Source organism: Nilaparvata lugens, chromosome 7 (assembly GCF_014356525.2).
Source record: "Nilaparvata lugens isolate BPH chromosome 7, ASM1435652v1, whole genome shotgun sequence".
Lineage (NCBI taxonomy): Eukaryota > Metazoa > Arthropoda > Insecta > Hemiptera > Delphacidae > Nilaparvata > Nilaparvata lugens.
The window spans coordinates 7,730,380-7,755,320 of NC_052510.1; the positions used below are offsets into that span (position 1 = coordinate 7,730,380).

A 24,941-nucleotide genomic window follows, 5' to 3' on the forward strand; every position below is an offset into this window, starting at 1 on the left:
CAATAATTTCCTTCATGAAACACGATGTTTTTATTTTCAATTTGCAACTATCTCTTCAAACTGGAATTTTTTACTGTACTTAATAAATGCGCGTCATTAATAGAGTTTAGTATAATAGTAAATCTTACAAGTGATTGAAAATTATTGGATCTATTATGATCATTTCTATAATGATGTGAAGGGAAAAATCTGAGAATTTATTACTAAGCCGCATCACAATTTACTAACTTATAAGGCTGAATTATTTGTTAGAGAGCCTACAGTACTGGTTCTTCTAAATTCATGCTTTTAATAAAATGTAAGCTATAAAAAATGAGTGGCTTTAGTCGAGAAGCAAACATCATTTTATAGCAGAAAAGAATTGCCTTGCTTCCAAGTTTGAATATTGCCGCTCTTGTGTGAGCAGTGGTTTCTTGATTGCTTCGCCGTCTTCAATAGATATGATTAAAGCATCTGATTATTGACTTTCCAAAATTTTATATTTCGATTATTCAATAAATAGAAATGTTAATGTAAAAAAACTATTAATAATTCGATTTTTTTATTGTTTTTTTCCAAAATGATGGAAACTGAATGTCAAAGTACACTCTTTGTCTTATCACTCAGTTCAAAATGTGAAAATACTATTAAAACTAGTCAGCAAATATCTATTGAATAATTATGGACAGTAAATATGAGTATCCTTTGTCCTTTATCAATTTTAAATCCTATTTCATTCCTTTTAGTCATCTGATAATGTTGTTCAAACCAACTGTCATACATTATTTCCTGCTGTAATGTTGTTGATCGAAGGTCAGTGGCACAATCGTAAATATTTTGAAATGGCCAGGAGGATTAATTTTTTAAGAGTTGACGAGTGTTAAAACATGTTATTAGTGATTAAATCAGTGTATTATCATCTTCTGAAGTATGGGATCAATATTATTGTAAGTAATCAGTGCATCAATTCGAAATCTTTGTGTTAGTTTGACTTGCAGGTAGATCTATCTTCTCCTAGCCTAGGCCTACTTTGATTCATAGACAAGCGTATTATCCCGCCTGTATTGATGTACAGATATTTTATCAAAATTTGTATTTAATTTATTATTTATGAGCTAACATGTTATATTTTTAACTGTGAACTTATCATATTCTAACTTAACATTCTTCTAAATAGAAATTGACCTAAATTGAGTTCGGGTTTTGTTTGATGCTCATTTATCTTGTCTAGGTTAGATTGGTCTATTGTAATGTGTTTCTATTTATCTTTGAATGTTTGATTCTGTATTCAATACACTTGAATAAACTATTCCGAAGCTTTAGAAACTCTTGTAGTTTGATTATAGTGAATATACTTAATATTTACGAATAAAAATCTGTTCAAATATGGAAATTTATGCCTTTGTTTCTGATCGGAATTACGATATTGTTTGAGTTTACATGTAATTGATTTTAAAATTCTTAAACTAATTACTTTTAATTCTATTTTAATAAATAAATTAATCTACTTGTTTGATTTGTTGGAAAAAATAACCTGTAGCTATCAATATTATTTTAAAATTAACCTTTCATATGAATGTTGGCTATTGATCAATCAAGAATCAATAGAAGTGTTTCATTTAAAAGCCCACATTTTTTCTTGAACAGATTTAAAAATATTATTTTTTTATAAATGCTTGATTATAAGTTTTAATATAGGTATGTGAATAATAAGTTTTCCATCTAGAATCATATCGAATAAGCAGTTCTCATAAAGCTTGTAGGTCATTAAAGTAGTCCTAAATTAATCATATACTATTGATACCGGTATTTGCATTTTACATGTTGGCTATTTAATCAATAAAAACAAATTCATATGGCATTTGTTGGTGGGGAGTCCTTGCTGGAAGACCTGACCCCACCTCGTTTAAAGATATATATTTATTTAAAATATATAGGCTATATTAAAGTGCCGGTTGCACAAAAGCCGGATAAATTTAATCGTGATTAATTCCACGAGATCCAATCAGAAAAGTCGTCTTCTCTGATTGGTTCTCGTAAAATTAATCAAGGTTAAAATTCAACCGTTCAACCGGCTTTTGTGCAATCGGGCCTCAGTCTTAGTTAACCTTACGACTGTCATACTTCAGTCGAGACCGATCTTTATGCAGCCGCCTGCATGACCTCAAAGCACAATGCTATAATTGTTATGTCTGTGGAAGAGACCATGGTATGCTGTAACCAGGTACACCAAAGAAATATGACTTCTCAGCTTGCGCATCAAATAAGCGAATCTTGACAGTCTATTGCAAAATATTATTGTATTAATTTGTTCTCTTCTTCTTCTTCTTTCTCTCTGCCCCGCTTGTGCCTCACAGCGTCGGGGTAGCCTCGGACCACCGCCTCCAGTTGTCCCGATCCACAGCCAGCCTCCGCATCTGCCCCACCGTCTTTCCTCTCTCCTCTTCCAATCTTCTTATTTATTTATTTATTTACATACAAAAGCTCACAGAATAAATCCATGAGGAGCCTTATTGACATCAACTAGTTTAGATACATAATATTTGATGCAAAATAAGAATGTAAAATAAAATTGTAAACACAATTTTTAAATACTAATAAGATAAGAAGAGGCGAAATTAAAAATAAAATAAACCAATGATAATAGAAAATGAAGAAGAATTAAATAAAAATAATAAAAAAAATAAAATAAAGAATAAAATAGAGAATAGAGGAAAAATAGGGCTTTAGAAGAGAGAAAAAAATGAGGGAGTTTAGTATAATTATTTATCAATCATGAGTCAGCTATAGAGCGATATGCTAGTTCACAGGATTTCTTTAAGGTTTGGAAACGGTCAGCAAACGGATCAATGCAGTGGCTTATTCTATTGTACAAACGTAAAGTTCTGTATATGTAAGAATTGCAATGATGAGTCTTTCTGATATGATAAATGGCATGTGAAACAGAATATTTGGTCTTGGTCTATTAAACGGGACATGAAGTTGCAACATACTTATAAATTCTGGCATGAATACTTGATTGTTTAGGATATTATATAATAGCAAGAGGGAACTGACAGATCTCCTTTCTTCCAATCTTTGAACATTAAATATCAACCTTAGATTGTCTGTTGAAAAAGCTATCGGACAGAATGCGTTGAACTTTTTAAAATAAAGATACCTTGAAAATTTATTCTGAATTTTTTCTAAATCAAGAATAGCGCTGCTGTGAAATCCTCACTGTAGCATAGTACAATTTCAAAACAACATCACATGCTGTAAAAGGCCTACAATTTCGAAATAAAAACCTTAGCGACCTATTAGCATCATTCATAACGTGTGTTAGGTGTTCCTTAAACTCAAGAGTAGGGTCCATTATGACGCCCAGGTCCTTTATACGGATAACACAATCGAGGATTGCATTATTAATATTGTAATTGTAATGAAAAGGATTTTTCTGACGTGTGAATATCATGTATTTTGTTTTTGATATATTGTTTTATATATTATGTGCTCTTCATGGGAGTACCTGGGCCGTCCTCTCTTCCTCCTACCACTCACAATCACATTTGTATATTGTTTAGCTTTCCGTTCATCATCCATCCTCTGTATATGACCCCACCATCCTAATTGTCTCTTATCTATAACTTCTTTTATATCCTTCATTCCAATTTCCTTCCTGATCCGTTCACTTCTTATTCTATCTATCAACGTTCTTCTGTGGCACTTCATTGCAACTGCCCTAATTCTGTTCATTTGCTGTGATTTTAAGGGCCACTTTCCACTCCATATAAAACTATAGGCTCTATGATGCTTTTGTATACTCTATTCTTCACTGTGGTACTCACTTCTTTCTTTCCAAAAATACATTCTCTTGTACTATAGAAAGCCCGACTAGCTTTAGAGATTCTATTTCTTATTTCTTTATCCAATTTGTTTTTCAATAATGTAAGTTATTTGACGAGTATGGCCGGTTGCACAAAAGCCGGTTAAATTTTAGCCGTAATTAAATTTACGAGAACCAATCAGAAAAGACCTTTTTTTAAGACGGCTTCTCTGATCGGTTCTCGTGGAATTAATCATGGTTAAAATTCAACCGTCTTTTGTGCAACCGCCACTAAGTGAGTTATCCTCCTCTCTCCATCCTACAATATCGGGGCACCGAGCTTCGCTAGTTCTTTTCATTTATCGATAGCTTAAACAGAACAAAATTCTCTAAAATTATCTTGTTTATTTTTCACAGCTGGTTATACGTCATCTTATGAATTTCGGGGATGCGATATTTTGATTTTTCACATAGGCCTACTCACTTTTTTACTATCCACAGCTGTTTCAGCCAAGGATGAATTATCCTTTTAATGTCGTTAAGCGAGTTTTCCCAAGGGATGAGACCTAGTGCAATCGAATCTTTATATATAATAAACCTACTATGCTCCAAATTTCGTGAAAATCGTTAGAGCCGTTTTCGAGATCCGTTAAACATAAATAACCAGATATAAAAATAGCTAGATATAAAAATAACCAGTTAAATAGATACAGAAATTGCTCGCTTAATATAATAGGATATTCCTCATATCGTCCCTGCACTTGATTAAACCACCTTAAAATCAAAGCAAAATGTCTTTTAGGTTTAGGTATCTTATTGCTTTGAATATAAGTTATTGTATCAATTTGTTTTTTATCAAGAAAGTTATTTGACTTTATTTCTATCTCTGTTTCAGAAACCTGGCCAATATAACATAGTAAAGTATTAGTGAAGTACCTAGGACACAAATATTCACACAGAATGGGCCAATCACACACCGCTGAATCACCGATCACGGTGGCATTCGTCACATGAATACAACCGCAAAATGTAGACGACGTTCTGTCGTTCTGAGCATGGAATAACGTGTGACGTTGTTCCCTTCTGAATTTCCCAAATTTCGAGCAGCAACAATATGGACGAACGCAACGGTGACGTCTTTTAAGTGGCGTAGTTCCCTTCCGAATTTGCTAGATATCGAGCTGCATCAATATGGACGAACGCAACGGTGAATGCACGTTCCCCGAACACCATGACGACGCGTTCTATCCGGCGATCAGTGAAACTGAGTCGGAACACGATTGTTTGAAGGATTTTCTGTTAGAGCCAACTCCTCCCGTTGTCGTGTGTCAAGCTACAGAGAGTAACCCCGTTGCTCCGCAGGATACGGGAGCCGCCTCGTTCCAAAGTCCGAGTGGGGAGAAGAACGGGGACTGGAGTCCCAGTGTAGAAGCCGGTTGTAGTGAGCGAACTGTGAGCAGTGATTGTGTGAGCAGCGAACCGCTCTACTCGCCGGACGCGGAAGCGGCAGTTGACAGTCAGCCGTCGGCCGCGGCGGGAGTGAGTGGCGAGCCGGGAGCGGGAGTCGTTAAACAGAAACCGGGCCGCAAGCGGAAATCCGCCGACGGTAGCGGTCGCCGCTTGGTCGCCGCGCGATCCGCCCCGCAGAAGGCTACCTACCAGTCGCAGATCTCGCCCGACCAGAACGGCATTAAGCTGCGGATTAAGAAGTCGGTGGTGGCGCCGCAGAAAGGCCGCAAGCGGCGTAGTAAGGGCGGCAGTGCCGCAGACGATGACGGCTATGTTGAGCCGTTGACGCAGAGCGGTTGGGGTGAGAAGTTGCCGAAAGATGTGCTGTACAAGATATTCGAAATCATTACCCGCAACGAGGGGTGTATACCTTTTCTTGTTCGGTGAGTTCTATTTATCTATTTATTATTCTATTCTCTTTATATTTCATTTTTAAAATAGAGTAGTAGTCGATTACTCCCCACTCATTTATTATAATGAAAAACGTAGAAAACAGAAATGCATTGAGTTCTATGATAAAATAGCCTATCTTTAGCAATTACTTGAATCGGACTTGTAGGTATGTTTTTTGTGAATGAAAGTTAAATTTGAAGTGAAGTAGTAAAACAATGAAAAAAGCAAATTGATTACTTAGGTTACATGGTGAGATGTACTGTAGAGAAATAATACCTTGCCAACTATGATTTGTCATTCAACTTACTAGACAGACTGTGGCAGAAACAGATTGAAAGCGAAGGGTGTGACATGCGAGAAAACAGGGAGGAGAAAGAGTAAGAAGATGAAAAAGATAAGGTAGCCGGGTAGACCACTTATAACGCAATACCTACTTTAGTAATGTGATTTGAAGTATAATCTTTATTCATGTAGATTACAATATGAAATTGGGTTTGATTCTTTTGTATGTATCATATTAGACGGATTTTATTTTTGTAGCTGAAGCCACATCTTATCATTAAATAAACATGAAAAGATATTTATCTTTTAAATTTTACCAAGTCAACAGAATTCTTAATAAGAACCACCTGAAAATGATGTATTATGCTCTAGTCAAGTCAATTCTGCAATATGGCATAGTTTTTTTTTGGGGGGGGGGCTGTTTCAACTGTCATATTGCTGAATTATTTGTAGCACAAAAACTGATAATTAAAACTATATTAAGCAAACCCAGGTTCTATCCAACGGATATGGTTTTTAGTGATTTTGAGGTCATGACTATACGTCAATACATAAAAACCGTAATTGAAACTTAATAAAATATAGATCCGATTTTCCCCTCACATTGAACTCTACACTAATTATTATAATCTAAGGGCCACTGCTAACAAATATGTAATCTTTAACACTACCTAATATTGAATGTATAAGGAGGCAGTTAATTTACATAGGTACTAAAATAATAAATCTTATTCCAAATCACTTTCTCATGAACAATAAGATCAGCGGAAAAATAAAACTGGATATAAAAAAACTGGACATACAGTAATTTCTTCTTCCATTTAGATATATAAGACTCAAGATTTCTGCTCCAGCATTGTTTTTTCATTCGTTTTTTTTCATTTTTCAGTGGACTCGCTTACCTTTATTTTGCGTACCTATTCCTCTGTTTTTCTTCCTTCCCCCATTTCTCCCTTCCCTTTTTCCCTCATCACTTATCTCTTCTCTTCTTTGCCTGCCTATTACATGGGAAATCATAGTTGGCTAGGTATCTTCCTCCTTTTTTTCTCTTCTTCAACACACCCAACCACAAAGCCCATGGTTTTTTTTATATTTGTAACATTTTATTGTATTTTATTTGTTTTGTAATTCTTTGTCATTTTGTTTTGTCTTGTTTTGTGTGTTTTAATAAATTGAAATTGAATGTAGGTACTCTTAACATCAACAGTGATAACTGTACAGTCTGTACATAAGTGGACAGTCTTTCAATTCTGATTGATGAAAATGGTATATATTTTAATTCCCAATCCATCAATTGAATAAATATGAAAGGGTTTGTGGTTTTTCCTGCAGTATTTCACTAGTAAACTAATTGGACGTCTGAGCAAGTGAATCAGTCGCATCAAATATTGGTAATAATCGTGAATACACTTTTTCATTGTTTTACGGTTCAATTTATTGATGTTTTGTTTGTTTCAGTATGACGAAAGTTTGCCGGTTATGGCGGGAAGTGGCCGAGACGCCGAAGCTGTGGCATCACGTGGATTTGGCCTCCACTTGGGTTCGAGACCCGGCCAAAAATGATCTCAACTTTTGCTGGTTGTGCGAGAATCGACTATCGCATGTACAGGACCTCAATCTTGGTGAGACTCGATTGCAGTTTGCTTCAAAAGTTTATTCAGAACATCAAATTAGTTGTTACGAAATTAAGAAAAATCTACCCTTGATTGTTCTTTAAGAAATGTCCTTAAGTGGGCGTGAATTTATTTTTTAATCTGGTGAGATTTTATTGAATTTGGTTTTATAATTTTATTCAGATCTTAAAAATAACGAATAGTTTTCTATAGAATAGAAAATCAATCCTTGTCTTCTAATAAGCCTGAGTTGCAGCAAACTTATCCGAAAAATGTATGTTTACACTTGGAGTATTTTATAAGATACGTCAGTATTTGTTAGATTCAACTTCGAAGCTTCTAGTGGAAAACGTCATATCAACGACTACTCGAAAAATGTAAATTTGTATTGCTCTCTGACGTCTCCTAAGCAAACGACTGATCTTTTAGCATTTAGTAGCCCAGGAGCCCAGAAATCAATCAATCAATAGATTAATATTCAAACAATACAATCAATGAAATAATAAAATACAAAAACAACAGGCTTCATGGTGAGGTGTGCTAAATGAATGTTGAAGTGCTGAAATTAAGACTTGTGCAAGATTGTATTATTCATTTATTCTCACAAATTTTTGGAGTGGAGTAAAGACAATGCTTAGAAGATTGTTATTCATTTTTTCTCACCAATTTTTGGAGTAAAGACAATGCTTAGAAGATTGTATTATTCATTTATTCTCACAAATTTTTGGAGTGGAGTAAAGACAATGCTTAGAAGATTGTATTATTCATTTATTTTCACCAATTTTTTGAGTAAAGACAATACTTGAAGATTGTATTATTCATTTTTCTCACCAATTTTTTGAGTAAAGACAATGCTTAGAAGATTGTATTATTCATTTATTCTCACCAATTTTTTGAGTGAAGACAATGCTTAGAAGATTGTATTATTCATTTATTCTCACCAATTTTTTGAGTGAAGACAATGCTTAGAAGATTGTATTATTCATTTATTCTCACCAATTTTTTGAGTAAAGACAATGCTTAGAACTGTTGAGTAGAAGGAGCTCCATAATAAAATAACTTATATGCATTCACACTTTTGTTCTTATATCCTCACTCCTCTTTAAATAATGGTCTACAATGTAGACTCTACATGGTTTTGAGAGAGTGATTAGTAATCGTGAACTGAGAGAAATCTAAAATATATAAATCATTTATTTTATTTATTTACAATGCAAATGGCACTAATGTAATAACATTGGTAGATAAAATAATAAGGTAGTCCTTATGCTATTTTTCTTCCAAATTTGTAGGTGACAAAGTCAAAGATAAGGTTGGAATTTCACGTGTACAATTTAAACTGCTAGATTCAAATTTAAAAAAAAAAACATAATTTATAATTCTTCCATCAAATTATAATACACAATTATTTTTTAAATTATTTGGTGGAGATTTTGAATAACCCATTCTATTTAGCTTGTCTTCGATATTTTGTGATCGAAATCAAAATATATTGCAATTGATGAATTGATGGTTTTTAGGAGGCTGGTCGTTCGTGGGCATTCCGCGAGTGCTGGACAAGATGGCGACCACGTGTGCCGAGCTGCAGAGTCTCGGTCTGTCGGGCTGGCAGGGCCTCAACGCAGAACACATGCGCTTCCTCGCCCAATCCTGTCCTCGGTTGCAGCGGCTCGATATCTCATCCATAAATGTCAGTACTAAACTGCATTATCACTCATTTTACACTATACCATAGAGAAAAGATAGCAGATATCCCAGCTGATAAAGAAGAAGATGATCGACTATATACTGGTATAGGGCTAGTAGATATAGATAGTCGTAGATATTCAACTATATACTGGTGTAGGGCGTTTATGTTCTAAATTTCACTGTCAATTCAAGCCGATAGTCCTTTAGGGTCGGTTTCCGAGCTCGGGATTTGGCCAAGTTCTAGTCTTTAAACAGCTGGAGTAAGAAAATTGGCTTTCCGAAACGGGGCGTAGTCGTAGTCATTGTCAAAGTCACGTTTGAATTAAATTTCAAAAAAACTAGAAAATTAAACACAAAATAAAATAAAGAGAAAATAGTATAAAGTTTTAGCTATTTTGAATTATTTAGAAATGATTAATTTCGTCAAGGAAGAACGTTTTCAATTTTATAGAAATGAGAAAATAGAAATTAGTCTATCATAAAAACTACGACTACGCCCCGTTTCGGAAAGCCAATTTTCTTACTCCATCTCTTTAAAGTCTAGAACTTAGCTAAATCCCGATCTCGGAAACCGGCCCTACGTTTCTATGAGCCATAAAAACAATCGCAATGAACACGTATACTTGCTAGTGGCGTTCAGTGTGAGCGCGTTAGACAAGTCACAACGTATTTCTATTTCTTTTCAAATTTTGTCACCATTAGGCTCATCATCACAGGCTCATTCTTCAATATTATACCATAGATAACTTACTTTTCAACACTATTTTTGTATGCTCCCTTTGTTTATGGTATTATGAGGAAAACTACTAAACAAGTGGCAGATTTTTCCGTGTATTTCACCCACGAATCAAATTCTGCAGAACGAGTGATTTTTCCCATCCTCTGCAGCTTGACTTGCAGCATGAAACTCAGTAAATCTGTTGCTAGTAAACTGGGTATTTGATCTAATCTTTTTTATTCAAATTTCAGCCTGTTCACAACAGCAACAAAGCCAGTGCTGTTTCGACCACGTCTCTGACTGGCCTCGCCGAGCTGATGGGGGAACGACTCACGCATCTCATCATTTCAAATAACAAGCTATCCGGAGTACCTCAAATCATTTCTGCTCTAGCGGTAAGCTAACAAATTTCAATTTTTTCAATTCAAAATTTATTTTCCCACAAAGAAAAAATACAAGAACAAGATGCAATGCAACTACAAACCGAAATACAACTTCTTAGAATACTATAAAAAAGTTACCTAATAATTTTTTTCTCAAAGTATTTTAATAGTACTATACTTGAATTGTTTAATTATTATCTATAGGCCTAATATAATAAAAGAAATAATTGGCTTATACACGTACTTGGATAGGAAATTCACGAATGACGCAATATCACGTCTCAACTGATTAACTTGAAATTCTGCATATAGATTCTTAATTTGCCGAGCATGGTTATAGGCCTATTTTCAATTCTTCAAGATTGTATTACGTCAAGTCAAGTGTCAAATCTCGCGCTCAATCGGGCAGTTTTCGTCTATTGATATCAATCAATCAATCATCTTTATTCAAATATACATAAAAATGTACAAGAATGCGTCAATTTAAAAAATATATTTTCTTGAAGATATAGCATGACAGTCATAACAAATACATAAACATTTACTATACTCATCTAATAGTCTTCGAAGATGGTTTTCCATAAACGCATCCACCGAGTAATAGGCTTTTTCTATTAAGAATTTATGAAGGTTAGCTTTGAATTTTCTCAATCCACATTTAGTTGATAATAGTTTCAAAAAGCTTGGAAGTCTATTATAAAATTTGCACCCTGCATAGCTAGGCTTCCTCTCGAATAATTTCCTCCTATGAGGCTGAGTTACAAAGTTTTCTCTCCCTCTAGTGTTATATGAATGTGTATCGGCTCTAATTCGGAAATTCGTTCTATTTTGGACAGAATGCACAATCAGCCTGAAAATGTAAATAGAGGGTACTGTTAGTAGGGATAGTGATCGGAATGTTTCTCTACAAGGGTGGTTGTATCCGAGCCCCGCCATATACCTTATCGCTATATATTATTGCTGTCGATATAGGCTAGCTCGTTATAAATAATTTTGTTTTGATAAGACGATTCATTTGAAATGGCATGAGTGACCGAAACTAAGAAAGTTCTTTTAATTTCTATAATAATTGAATTTTTATTGTATACATAGTAAATTTATTGTTCGAATAGGAGGACACTTCATCTTCCTGAACAGGTTTACATTCATCATTTTGAATAAATCAATAAGGTTGTATATTTTCCCAAAACTTCAATATTCTCTAAATAAGCTTACAGTTATTATTCCCAATCGTTTTGATGATAATGTACCTTACTTGTACATTTTAATAAATCATCATTTTCAAATCTAGTTCTATTCAGGGTCGATTAGTAAAGGTGTCAATATTATCTAAAATTCGCCACTTCGAAAACGTTCTATTGAACTTGATATTCTATTATTTTTATCATAATATAATTACCAGTACCCTTTTTATTTTATTCGAGAAACGACTGCTTCCGGGTTTACTGATGATGTACGGGCATCCGGGTTGGTTATTCATGCCATTTTCAAGACTAATTCTATTCATATGTATTAAATAAATACTATTCATAACAACACAGAAAGTTTACTGTATTCATCTGATTGGAGTAGGTCTACATAGATCGAAGCATTCAAAACAATAGTGCCTAATTATTAATCAACAAAGGAAGACAGAACACAGAAACTGTAGTTGAAAACAATTCATAATCACAATTAAAGCTGCATACTTACATCACACACACCTTCTAATTTGTACTTATATTTCAACGATTTATATTTTTGTGATTGTAGGATAAGTTATAAGATAGATATTTGCTTACCTCTATTCCTCCAAACACCATTAAATAACGTAATCTCAATGAGTTTTCTCGTGTTAATGAACTTCTTAGTCTCTAATCTCAATACCACTGATTCGATTTGTTTTATCACTCCTAATAACTAGAATATCCATCTATAAGGGCCGGTTTCCGAGCTCAGGATTCAGCTAAGTTCAAGACTTTAAACAGCTGGAGTCAGAAAATTGGCTTTCCGGAATGGGGCGTAGTCGCAGTCCATGTTTAAATTGAATTTTGTATAACTAGAAAATTGAACACAAAATAAAATAAAGAGAAAATAGTGCAAAGTTTCAGCTATTTTGAATTATTCAGGAATGTTTCATTAAGTCAAGGAAAAACGTTTCTAATTATTGAAATGAGAAAATAAAGATTATAATAAAAACTGCGATTACGCCCCGTTTCGGAAAACCAATTTTCTGACTCCAGCTTTTTAAAGTCGAGAACTTAGCTAAATCCCGAGCTTGGAAACCGGCTCTTTGTCTGTTTTCTTTCATTCACTTGTCCACTCAAACTATTTCACTATTTATATTCTACTTTTTATCCATTATAAATTAGATTTTTTGTAACTAGTGAGCCCTCCCGGCTGGAGAACACTCTCAGAATGCTACTGATACATGTTCTATTGAAATCCCCGTTGGAATCCGGTTTGAAATATTCCATAATTTATAATTATATTGGGTGGCTCGTTGGAGTAAGTGATAATGCACCGGTCTAAAGGTGCGTACAGATATACGCGCCGCGAACTCACTTTTAATCAGCTGATGCCAAGCTTTTTATATCTGTATCTTACCGTTTCTGTAAAAATACAGATATAGTCAGCTGATTAAAAGTGAATTGCTCATGTTCGCGGTGCGTATATCTGTACGCACCTTAATAATCAAGAAAGCCCGAGTTCCTATCTCGACTGGGGCAAAAGATTTTGACCACAGCACAATCACTTAGATACAGCAACCGCTCTTTCGGAGGAGACGATAAGTCGTCGGTCCCGACTACCTAAACAGAAGTCGTCATCTGTCATCATCATCCCTCTCACTCATTACCCACACACAAGCCTAAGAGCTTATGTGGGCATCACCCTTGGTATTATTATTATTTATTATGATGACTTTGATACCGGACACGCTCATTGATTCTGATACTTGGGAATCTAGGCTTCAGAATTCTTCAACCAGCTACCAATTAATATCAGAGAGAAGGAGGTTGCGGATTTCTAGAACGAGTTGAAGAGATATTTAATTTCAATCATCCCCTACTCATTCCAAAAATTTCTTAATCGATTATTGTAAATTATTATTTGATTTTATCATGACACTATTTATATTGTATAAATGCAATGATGAATGAAGTCCTATTTGATTTGATTTAAGCACGGAGTTTTTTCTCCTAACTGAACTATCTATACTATAGTGAGGTCCACGTTATAATGGCAGTGTTTGATTAGCAATGGTATTGATATCCTTGTCTATCATTCAACAAAGCGGATAGCGCAATCTCTTTCTCGCTTTGCTCTGTTGCTAGATCATCTTTCATCAATTTAGAATTATTAACAAAATATAATTTATTATAATTAACAAAAAAATTCATCTCAATTAATAAAATATAATTGATTATTTTAAACGAGAATGAACCGTTAATATTACATCAATAAACCTAAATTTAAATAAAAATAAAAATATCAGTACCCTTTTTGAAATATTTTATCGCACATTTAAACGTCCGAAACATGTTGTGATAAAATATTTCAAAAAGGGTACTGAGATTTTTCTTTTTCTTTATATTTATATTACAAGTAGCCCTATACAGAAAAGAGATAAATCAATAAACCTGTATCAGCTACCGTCTATAAAAGGCATTGCCAAGACAGAGAATCGGCGACGTTTGTCAGAGGATCAGATCAAGACAGAGGATCGATCCTCTGTCTTGTCAATGCCTTCTATAGACGGTAGCTGATACAGGTTTATTGATGTAATATGAACGGTTCATTCTCGTTAAAATAATCAATCATATTTTACAATCTGGCAACACAGCAAATCGAGAAAGAGATAGCGCTATCCGCTTTTTCTAATGATAGACAAGGATAGACCTCACTCAATATTGATTTGTAATACAATTTATTATCAAATATGTTTTATTGTGTTTGGTGGGGTTTGCTTAACCATTGTATTAACATACATTTATATTATAGAATAATCAGTGATGTTTTGTTGTGTGTTTTTATCATCTTTTGTATTCTATATCTGATGGAAAATAAAATGTGTTTATTGTGTTTGGTGTGTTTTTGCAGACGCACTGCCCGAACCTGCAGGTGCTCGACATGTCGAACGTGATGACAGTGTCGCAGTCAGCAGGTGCCCTGCATGTGGAGCGGTTGCAGGAGGGATGTCCTCTGCTCAGGGTTCTGCGCATCACTAACAGTCAGCTCGCTCTGGCGCCGGTCTCGCTCAACGAACAGGTCAGACATCCTTGCACTATCCATAAACCATTCATCGAACAAAGTCATAGTTAGAGACCATTCATGGAAAATGGTGAGCATGATAGTACTCTAATTGAGACTTGCTACAGTTTTGCTCTATGAACCCACTTCACTAGCCCAACCTGAAATAACATCATTGAGCTTAAATCATCTTTATACAAGAATACAAGATCTTTATTTGCTATAAAATAAAACAAGTTTACAATAGGCATCGTCAGTTTAACAATATTTTCATTTTAAAAATAATTGAGTCAATTTCTCACATATATAAAATCATTACAATTTAGATACTCATCTGTTGAGTAAAATCCTCTAACCTTAAGCCATCCGGCAATAGTTCTTTTGAAAATTTTCAGCGGCAACAATCTAATTGATAAAGGCAGCTTGTTATACAGTTTACATTGTAGATAACTGTGGCTTTTCAATGTTTCGCTCAGTCTAACACTCGGTGTTACCAAGTCATATCTATGTCTCGTATCAAATGTATGAACAGTATCATTGGAAGTGAACTGATTTAAATTTTCCTTGACATAAATCAAGTTTTGAAAAATGAAGATACATGCCAATGTCATTATTTGTAGATTTGTAAAATAAGTTCTACAGGATACATAGTTTTTTATATCACAAATTGTTCTAATAGCTCGTTTTTGCCAAATGAAAGCTTTTTTGCAGCACAGACGTGCACCATAACGTAAGTAAACATGGAAAAGGCCAAAATATGTTGTGACTAATACCTCATTGATCACACAGTTTCTTAATTTTCTCAAGATGAAAATTACTCTTGAAAGCTTTTTACAGAGAATATCAATATGTGTGTCCCAACATAACTTACTGTCTAAGTATATATTCTTAAAAGCTCAACAGGATTCAAACGTGAAGCATCTATATCAAGTGCAGGTTTCAGTGTAAACATTATCTTTTCAGTTCTACTTTCCTAAAAGCTTAACAGGACTCAAACGTGAAGCATCTATATCAACTGCAGGTTTCAGTGTAAACATTATCTTTTCAGTTCTACTTTCATTTACAACCAGACAGTTGGCCTTACACCAGGCTTTAGCTTGTTTAAGTGAATGTGCCAAACAAGAATCCACTGAGAGATGACTACTCTCCGAGCAGAGGGGAGTCGTATCATCAGCATACAACACAGACAAATTAGACACATTAAAGTTGAAATAATTTACAAGGAAAACAAATTCAACCTAAGGCTGACCACTAACAGTAGGACATGCATAATAAACATGTGCGACATGCGCACACACACACACACACATGTTCATCATGCATATTCTGTCATCAGCGAGAGGCTTCTAACATTAAATGAACAATCAATAACGATAACTAAACCACTTGAAAATTACAAATTATAGCCTAATAATAGAAAAATCATTCAACTTCATTTAGAGCAGCAATTAAAATATAACTACAAAAAATCAGAGAAATTTTGCTCGAAGCCTTTCGCTGTGATGATACAACAATGTAAGACGACATGTGTCATGCATGCTCTACCGTTAGTGGCCAGCCTAACACACATGAGTTGCCGAACTATCTAATGGTGTCACCTCACGAGGCATTTGTAGACCTGAGCTCGATTGTTATTGATTTCTAGTAAGTTTGATTTATCTGTCTTACTTTTATTTAATTGTATTGATTTCTATCTTGTTCAAAGGAAAACATTTAATGAAATAATGATTTTATTTATCAGAAAAACCCATAATACAATACACAAATAAACAATTAAAAGTTGATATTAATGAATCCTTCTGATTAAATTATTCATATGCAAAGCTTGACCGCATATGGGAGTATCTACAAAAAAAATCCTTTTGATAACAGTTCATTACCAATTAAAAAAAATTAATAATAAAAATAAAAGATGACACATTCACTTGATTTTTGCACTACCAGCTAAATGCAAATTTATAAAAATGTCATCCAAACACAAAAAAAAATATTCATGAATTATAAACTATTTTCACTATTTGTTCAAAATTTACCGTATCATATTGGGAACCATCAATCAGTTCTTATCAGAAATCCAAAGCTAAAACTTTAGAAGAATTATACAACTGTAGTATACATGCTTTCTATATCTTCTTCACTCAAATATAACAGGAAAGTCTTCAAATTACGTTTAAACAGCTGTGGTGAGTCACTATGCACATGGATGAGGGCAGTCTATTACAGAATTTTCCTTCTAAGAAAATTCTTTTTTTCATTGTATTTCAAAACATTTATTTTTTCATTGTATTATTGTATTTTTTCCTTGATTTATCTGACTAACTTTAATTTGATTGTATTGATTTCTATCTTGTTCAAAGGAAAACATTTAATGAAATAATGATTTTATTTATCAGAAAAAAACCCATAGTACTAATCTTGTAATAATGCAATACACAAATAAACAATTAAAAGTTGATATTAATGAATCCTTCTGATTAAATTATTCATATGCAAAGCTTGACCGCATATGGGAGTATCTACAAAAAAATCCTTTTGATAACAGTTCATTACCAATTAAAAAAAAATTAATAATAAAAATAAAAGATGACATATTCACTTGATTTTTGCACTACCAGCTAAATGCAAATTTATAAAATTTATAAAAATGTCATCCAAACACAAAAAAATATTTGTTCAAAATTTACCGTATCATATTGGGAACCATCAATCAGTTCTTATCAGAAATCCAAAGCTAAAACTTTAGAAGAATTATACAATTATATTATACATACTTTCTACATCTTCTTAACTCAAATTTAACAGGAAAGTCTTCAAATTACGTTTAAACAGCTGTGGTGAGTCACTATGCACAATGGATGAGGGCAGTCTATTACAGAATTTTCCTTCTAAGAAAATTCTTTTTTTCTCATTGTATTTATGTTGTTTTTACTGAAATCAATTTGTTGAAATCTTGGTTGTTGTGTATGCAGTCCTCATCAGCTTATCTAATAGATTGTACATATCGATTGTACAAATTTATCAATTAACTTGGTTTTTTGATTAAGGCAATGAACATTATTTTTATTTTCAATCGATTCATTTACGATACAAATGACACTGATTTAATAACATTGGTAGATAAAATAATGAGGTAGTCCTTGTGCTATTTTCTTTCCAAATTCAGGCGACACAGTCCACCATAAGGTTAGTCTTTCACGTGTACAATTTCTATTCAAAAATAAACCTGGAAACTATAAATTTTGAATTTAGGTGTTTTTTTTTTTAATTAAAATTGAAATTTATTCACTGGATTGGTATAAATCCAATAATTGTTTTTTGGATTGTTTGTTGTGTGTTGAGGCCTCATCAGCTTTTCTATCGATTGTAACATTCCTCAATTAATCCGTTGTTTGTTTGGTGTTCAGGCCTCGTCGGCAGGCTTCCCGCACCTGGAGGAGCTGAGCGTGGCAGGTGTTCTTGATGGCCTCGTGTCGCAGCCACTCATAGACGACGAGTCGCTGCAGCGCATACTGAAGCAGTCACACAAGCTGCGGCTGCTCGATGTACGCGGATGCAACAAGGTGTCAGACTCCTCCCTAGTCAGGATACCCGCCTGGGATCTCGAGCATCTCTTTCTGTCTGGTGAGTCGTTGACCTGCTTTAGAAAACAGAAAAAGAAAAAAATAACTAATCTAGGAAACTGCTTTTTCAGATCCATACAAAATTCCGTTCATGAGATAAAAATTACCAAGTGAAAAAACAAAATGGCAGCTATAAGGATAACCGCTAAGTTTTGGATACTTCAAATACGACATCTGTAGTCTCCTATCATCCAGGAACAATAACCTAAAATGTTCGACACTACTTCTGAAACACCCTCTATATTAGAAATTGTCAAAGCTATCAAAGAGACTATAAAAGTGATGTACTAGATTTGAACCCACTACAATAGACTTGATATGTGTAATAATGTTTGAATATTTCCGAAATTATGTATGGCTTTTTGTTGATGGAGAGGAGAGCCCCTTACAGGAAGGTCCCACCCAGCCTGATTATCAGGAACTGCTTCAGGAAACATAGGAGGAAAAGAATTGTGTTTTCAAATTTGTTCATAAAAGATATTACAATATAACAGAGTGAGTCAGAGAGGATAAACGGTTCTGGAATTAAAAGGCCCGGTTGCAAAAAAGCCTGTCGATTTTTAATCATGATTAAATACCACGACAACTAATCAAAGAACAGTTGAAATTCAATAAGCTTTTGTGCAACTGAGACATAGTATTTTGTCATGAGAAGTAGGAACTGAAACGACAATTTGCTCTTTTTTCTGGTCAGATTATGCCTTTACATTTCCTAAAATACAGCCGTGTGCATCGTAGGCAGTTTTTGTCGATGAATTTTGAGTTTCCTCGCTGTTTCGAGACATGATAGCCTTCCTACTCATGCCACCATTTGATCCACTTTAATGATAATCAGGTGATAATCAGGCTGGGTGGGACCTTCCTGTAAGGGGCTCTCCTCTCCATCAACAAAAAGCCATACATAATTTCGGAAATATTCAAACATTATTACACATATCAAGTCTATTGTAGTGGGTTCAAATCTAGTACATCACTTTTATAGTCTCTTTGATAGCTTTGACAATTTCTAATATACAGGGTGTTTCAGAAGTAGTGTCGAACATTTTAGGTTATTGTTCCGGATGATAGGAGAGTACAGATGTCGTATTTGAAGTATCCAAAACTTAGCGGTTATCCTTATAGCTGCCATTTTGTTTTTTCACTTGGTAATTTTTATCTCAAGAACGGAATTTTGTATGGATCTGAAATTTGGCATGAATATTTATGCTATAAAAACTCATCTTTGAAAGATAAAATGAAAAAAATTTCGATGTAAATTTCCAAAATGGCGGTGATAAGATATCGATAAGATAAGTTGAGCTCCATGCACCTGCTACTCCCGTTGTAAGGTTGACTACTTTAAGAGCCCAACTTTTGTAAATGCTATTTATAAGTTTAAAAATAGCTTCTCAGTGGTTTAGAACCCAAATAATGCTGTAGGTCCACTCATTTATTTATTTGATTTCCAACGGTTACACCAATTTTACTCAATTACAATAATGTGAGAGAATACAAAATAACTCATCTCTCATCATCATCATCATCCGTCTCACTACCAACGCACAAGCCTAGAGCTCATGTGGGCATCATTAATTATTCATTTAGAAGTATTTTTTTTTCAAATTTAAAAATGATTTTTGTGTGTTTTCATCATCATCATCTTCTTACAAGGATTAGGCTCTATTGGCCTGTACCGGCATCCATTTCTTCCTTGGTCTTCCTATGCCTCGCTTTCCTTCGGGTTTGTACTCCCATGCATTGTGTGTTTTGAATTGTAAATTGAGTGTGTAACTGAAGAATTTTGAAGTGACACATAACCTAGATATATTTGGACTGTTGAATAAATTAGAATTAGGACCGATTTGGGCGTGAGCCTGTGGTACTTTTTTGTAAGTTGTGTAATTCTGAATGATTAAATAAAAAAATTTATTTTAGATTGAAATATATACAAATAATTTGAATGATTGAGGGAAGGGTCAACTGGCTTAGCCTAAAACTGTCACTCTCATCGTCCTCAGCAAAAACATTGTAATTTTGATTGTTGAATTTTTGATAGTTTGTTGGTTTATTGTGCTAATTGCGATTGTGTTTGATTTGTGTTAGGCTGCTACGTGACTAGACTGAACGGATCAGGCCTGGAGCTGATAGCACAGAAGTGGGGCCACAGTCTGGTCGAGATGGACCTGGCCTGGAGTACTGCCACTGAGGCATTAGATGCCGCCGTTATGGCGCTGGCTGAGCACGGCACCAAGTCACAGCTCAGGTCAGTCCGATTCACAACATACTGGCAGTGTTGGTTGAATGGAAAGATAGTTTCAAGTGAATAACATATTATAGTAGTGTAGTATTAATTTTCTGTCTAGCAGTGCAGATGTTCATTGTAAACCAGAAATTGGGATGTTTTTCTAATTACTGTATATTAACAATTACTTCATCATTGATCATTGGAGTGAAACATGAATATTGTAATAAAACACTTCAATGTTTAAAATAAAACAACAATTTCTATAGCAACTTATCAATCACTACGTAGTCAATTTTTTATAGGAAATGAGCTAAATAATCAACGAACAGTACGGTAGTTACAATCATTAATAATGTTTACTAGTTTTCAGTGACTATCGAGTACAATATTTCACTTCATCTAGATTTTGTACTGAAAATAAGGATGCAATTTATTAAGGGAAAATATATAACCTACTTTTCATAAGTATTACTATATCTCTTTCCTGTATAGGGCTACTTGTAATATCAATATAAAGAAAATAAAAATCTCAGTAACCTTTTTTAAAATATTTTATTTGAAGTGATATCACTTGAAAATGGCATAAATGACCGAAACATGTTGTGATAAAATATTTTAAAAAAAGGGTACTGAGATTTTTATTTTCTTTATATCTATATTACTATAATCATTTGGGAAAGTATCAGTTTTGAGCTTAACCTGTTTCTCCTTCCCAATCATTCGTATTTGTCCTACAAATATTCAGAGAAATGAAAAAAATGATTAATTTATAATTGCATAATTGGATGAAACCGGTCGTGTCTTCAGAAAATAAAGGTACAGTCTACCAAAATCGGTGCTGAACTGCAACCCAGAATGCAAGTGAAACCGAGGGCGTCCAAGGAGAAGATGGATGGGTAAGAGGTTCGGAACAGGAGATGCCTAAACCCTGAAAGGAAGAAGAAGAAGCCTACTAATAATCCTGAAAAAATCTATCAAGTAGCCCTCCAGAAATGAATGTAAAATGTTAATAATTGATGATTGTTTTGTATGGATTGCAGAGTGCTAAACCTGTGCGGCTCGTCAGTGAGCCTGGAGCCAGTGAAGGCAGTTCTGGAGCGGTGTCCCCTCCTCGTCTCACTGAACCTGTCCTCGTGTCGCGCGCTCCCTCGCGGTATGAAGCGGCACTACCACGATGCAGGCATTGCCGAGTTGAGGCTCTCTTTCGCCAAGGACGAGCCCGAGGACGGTGGCCAGCAGTAGGTGCCTCGCCAAGTCACTCGACGAGTGTAAATCGTGGTAAGTCACTCGAATTGAAACGAGTAACTTGTTGTAAGTGATTCGAACCAGCAGCAGGTGCCTCGCCGAGTCACTCGACGAGTGTAACTCCTAGTTAGTAATTCGAATCAGCAGTAATTGCACTAACACTTGAAGTAAAACCACTCTGTGTGTTTGCCATCTATGAATACAAGGGTACGTCTCTATTCACACTAGTGCTACTCAAATCTCGGAGCGACTCGGTCGCCTGGCGACACAGCTTGTGTATTTGAGTGATGACGCTCAGACTAGGCGATTCCAGTCGCCTACAGTCAGTCGCCAATAGCGTATGAGCTACTCCACGATTGAGTAGTACTATTACGCGACTAATTTGCTCGGCGACTTGACGTGGTGGTCTTTAAGTAACATTTTAATTTCAATATTTTGTCGCCAAGAGACTGAGTATCGAGTACTTTTACAGGAAACTACTCAAGTATTGAGTATTTTTAACAGTGAACAACTAGAGTATCGAATATTTTTAACAGTGAACTCTATACTACGTAAACTGCTACGTAGCTCACTCTACTATACCATAGAGAACATATATTATAAACTATCTTTATGCTATTATCTATCCTTTCTCTATGGCTGTATGTTGTTTTTCCACTACTCTATACTGATTTTTAATAGATTTTTAAAGGTTTGGAGTTGATGTGGAGTAGCGTGAACATGAACGAGCACACAAATAAAATCAGTTTATTTTGACAAACAATAATAAAATCACATTACATGCTATAAATCTAAAAACAATAAAATATCTCTTAAATTAATAAGAATACTGGATATAAATAAGATGAAAATATAAATATATATCTCATTACCCTTTTAAATTATTAAATTTAAGTGATAAAATGATTTAAAAGGGTACTGAGGTTTATATTTTTATCTTAGTTATATTAAAAGTAGCCCTAAGGAAAAAAATACAAGAATACTGGATTATATAAAATCTTTACATTACCCTGCCAAAACAAAAGTACCACCTGTTGAATTAAAACTAATGTGTATGCAAGTAGGGGAAGTTACAAATTAAAAAGCACGTTTAAATATTAAGTTTGTTGGGAAAATAAAATTCCCAAATTGAACATTCAACTTGAAAGATTAAAACAATATCTTTATTTGACATCAAATAAGTTTAAAAGTTTGCTAGTAAGTTCAAAATGGTCATCGTCAATTACAAAATAACAACTCAAAATTTGTATATAATACAAATATTTATAATTTTTTTATACAAATAATTTTGTATATTTGAAGTATCTAATACTCTACTTTGATGACAGAAAGCTTGATATAGAAAGCCTATAATGAGAAGTTCAAATGAGTCGAACGGCTACTGAGGTTTAAACTAACTAGAGGTAACTAGACTCTGTGACGGTAACTAGAGATGTCTGTGACCCTTTCTATGTTTGTATTGAATAAATTAATAGATTAGTGTCATTGAGCGTGACAAGCGACTAAAGTCGTACGGTAGGATGAACTAGTGTATCCGCGACTTATCGTACGATTCGAGTAGCGCCAGTGTGAGTAGAGTCTACGACTAAGACAACTTTTGTTTTTGTATCTCGAGCGTTATTTAAGTATAAAATTGTGAAGTATGATTTATTGTATCCATTAAATGAATGACTAATACAATTAGATATAATATTCTTTGAAGACTATTTGTTCCCCAGAACAAATGATAGGAAAATTATCATAATGTAAAATTCCACATATTATCGTAAATTGTGGAATGTAATAAATGAATAATAGAATAGATAAAACGTCTATTAAACGAAAACAAGCTACGCATTTTCCATTATCTAATGGCTGGATCGCAAGTTATGCATAGTATTGCTATTGACTCCTTTGAATCCCATATCCCTAGCGACATATACAGGAGAATCTATTAGAATAAAATAGAATAACTTTCATCAAACTAAAACAAGCTACGCATTTTTCATTATTTAATGGTTAGTTCACAAGTTATGCATAGTATTGACTTCATGTAAGTCCAATCTACACTGGTATGTAGAGTAAACCACACTGGAATGTGAATCGAACCCAACACCGGGTTGTTAACTCAAGTTGCTGATTCCTGACCATATGGAACAGATTTTTTTCGCTTGTATATTTACTTACATTTCCTTATAAATGTTGATTGATTGAGCAAAATGGAAGCTCACAATTCAATACAATATGAGCAATCCTCATACTAGTCTAAACGTACCTTCAAATTAATGTATGTTTCAAGAAAATATCCGTGGTCTAGTGGATAGAGTGCTTGCTTAGCAACCTAGAGATCCCGGTTCAAACCCGCTCAGAGCCAAAAGTTTTTTATCAGGTCACTCCCGTGTTATCGGATGGGCACGTTAATTTGTCAGTCCTGGCTGAAGTATGACGGTCGTAAGGCCCATTAACGGCTCAAATGATATACTCAGGCGAGGTGGAACTTCCGTTAGGAACTTCCCACCAATAAAAGCCATACAAATATTATTATTATTAAGACAATATTTTTTAGTTCGATTACAGTATACATGAAAGTTACCTAGAGCCAACCATTGTTCACATTTGAAAACTACTGGCTCAATTCAAAATGCTTTTTCGCTGGTTCCTTGTCTTTGTAAAGTATGTTCTAATCGTTGTGAAGTTTTATCTATAGAAAATATGACTCATAACTTTCTTGAAAGCTGTTTCAAATTTGTATATGCTAATTGATGTATAATAAGGCCCAGACCACAGTAAGCGTTTTTTTAGCCGATAAACCAATCAGCCAATTGGAGAGCTTCCTACCCTGCCGACTCTAAAAACGCCTTGAAAATCGCATAATATGGTCTGGCCTTTACAGTCGAAGACTTGCTTAAAATCATAGGCATTATTCTATATCCAACTCGTGTTACTTGAAGTAACGACAAATAATTTTAAAATTATATTATATGTCATGCTTTAAAATCTATCCAGTAAAACTGGATACGTCATCACTTGTTACTCAAAGTAGCAATGAAATATTTCATTTTATTACAAAATTATTGTAGGAGAGCTTTTTTAAAAAGATTCTTGTAAAAATGTGTTATTATAAGCATAGAGAAACAATAGCATAAGTAGATATCCCATGGTATAGGGCGTTTATGTCGCAACTTTTACTGTTATCTCAAGCCGATTACTGTCGATTATTGTAGATTTTTACTGCTTTGGCCGGGTGAGATTGTATGAACGGCACAATATGA

The 24,941-nt window shown here is 34.3% G+C and overlaps 1 protein-coding gene across 1 annotated transcript; it reads left to right on the plus strand.

The window, feature by feature from the left end:
* The first annotated feature begins 562 nt into the window (after nucleotides 1-562).
* On the plus strand, nucleotides 563-23,653 carry LOC111049895 (F-box/LRR-repeat protein 6). Its single transcript, XM_039433593.1, has 9 exons — nucleotides 563-926; nucleotides 4,680-5,676; nucleotides 7,427-7,590; nucleotides 9,102-9,271; nucleotides 10,240-10,383; nucleotides 14,452-14,619; nucleotides 18,006-18,222; nucleotides 20,304-20,463; nucleotides 21,486-23,653. The coding sequence occupies exons 2-9, from the start codon at nucleotides 4,976-4,978 to the stop codon at nucleotides 21,685-21,687; spliced, it is 1,926 nt and encodes a 641-aa protein (XP_039289527.1). The 5' UTR covers nucleotides 563-926; nucleotides 4,680-4,975; the 3' UTR covers nucleotides 21,688-23,653.
* The last annotated feature ends 1,288 nt before the right edge of the window (nucleotides 23,654-24,941 follow it).

Excerpts from the sequence above, each read along its gene's own strand:
- LOC111049895 (XM_039433593.1), top strand. The coding sequence starts at position 4,976 with ATGGACGAACGCAACGGTGAATGCACGTTCCCCGAACACCATGACGAC. Across the intron at positions 7,591-9,101 it reads TGTACAGGACCTCAATCTTG|GAGGCTGGTCGTTCGTGGGC; the intron begins GTGAGACTCGAT and ends GATGGTTTTTAG. Across the intron at positions 9,272-10,239 it reads TCGATATCTCATCCATAAAT|CCTGTTCACAACAGCAACAA; the intron begins GTCAGTACTAAA and ends TTCAAATTTCAG.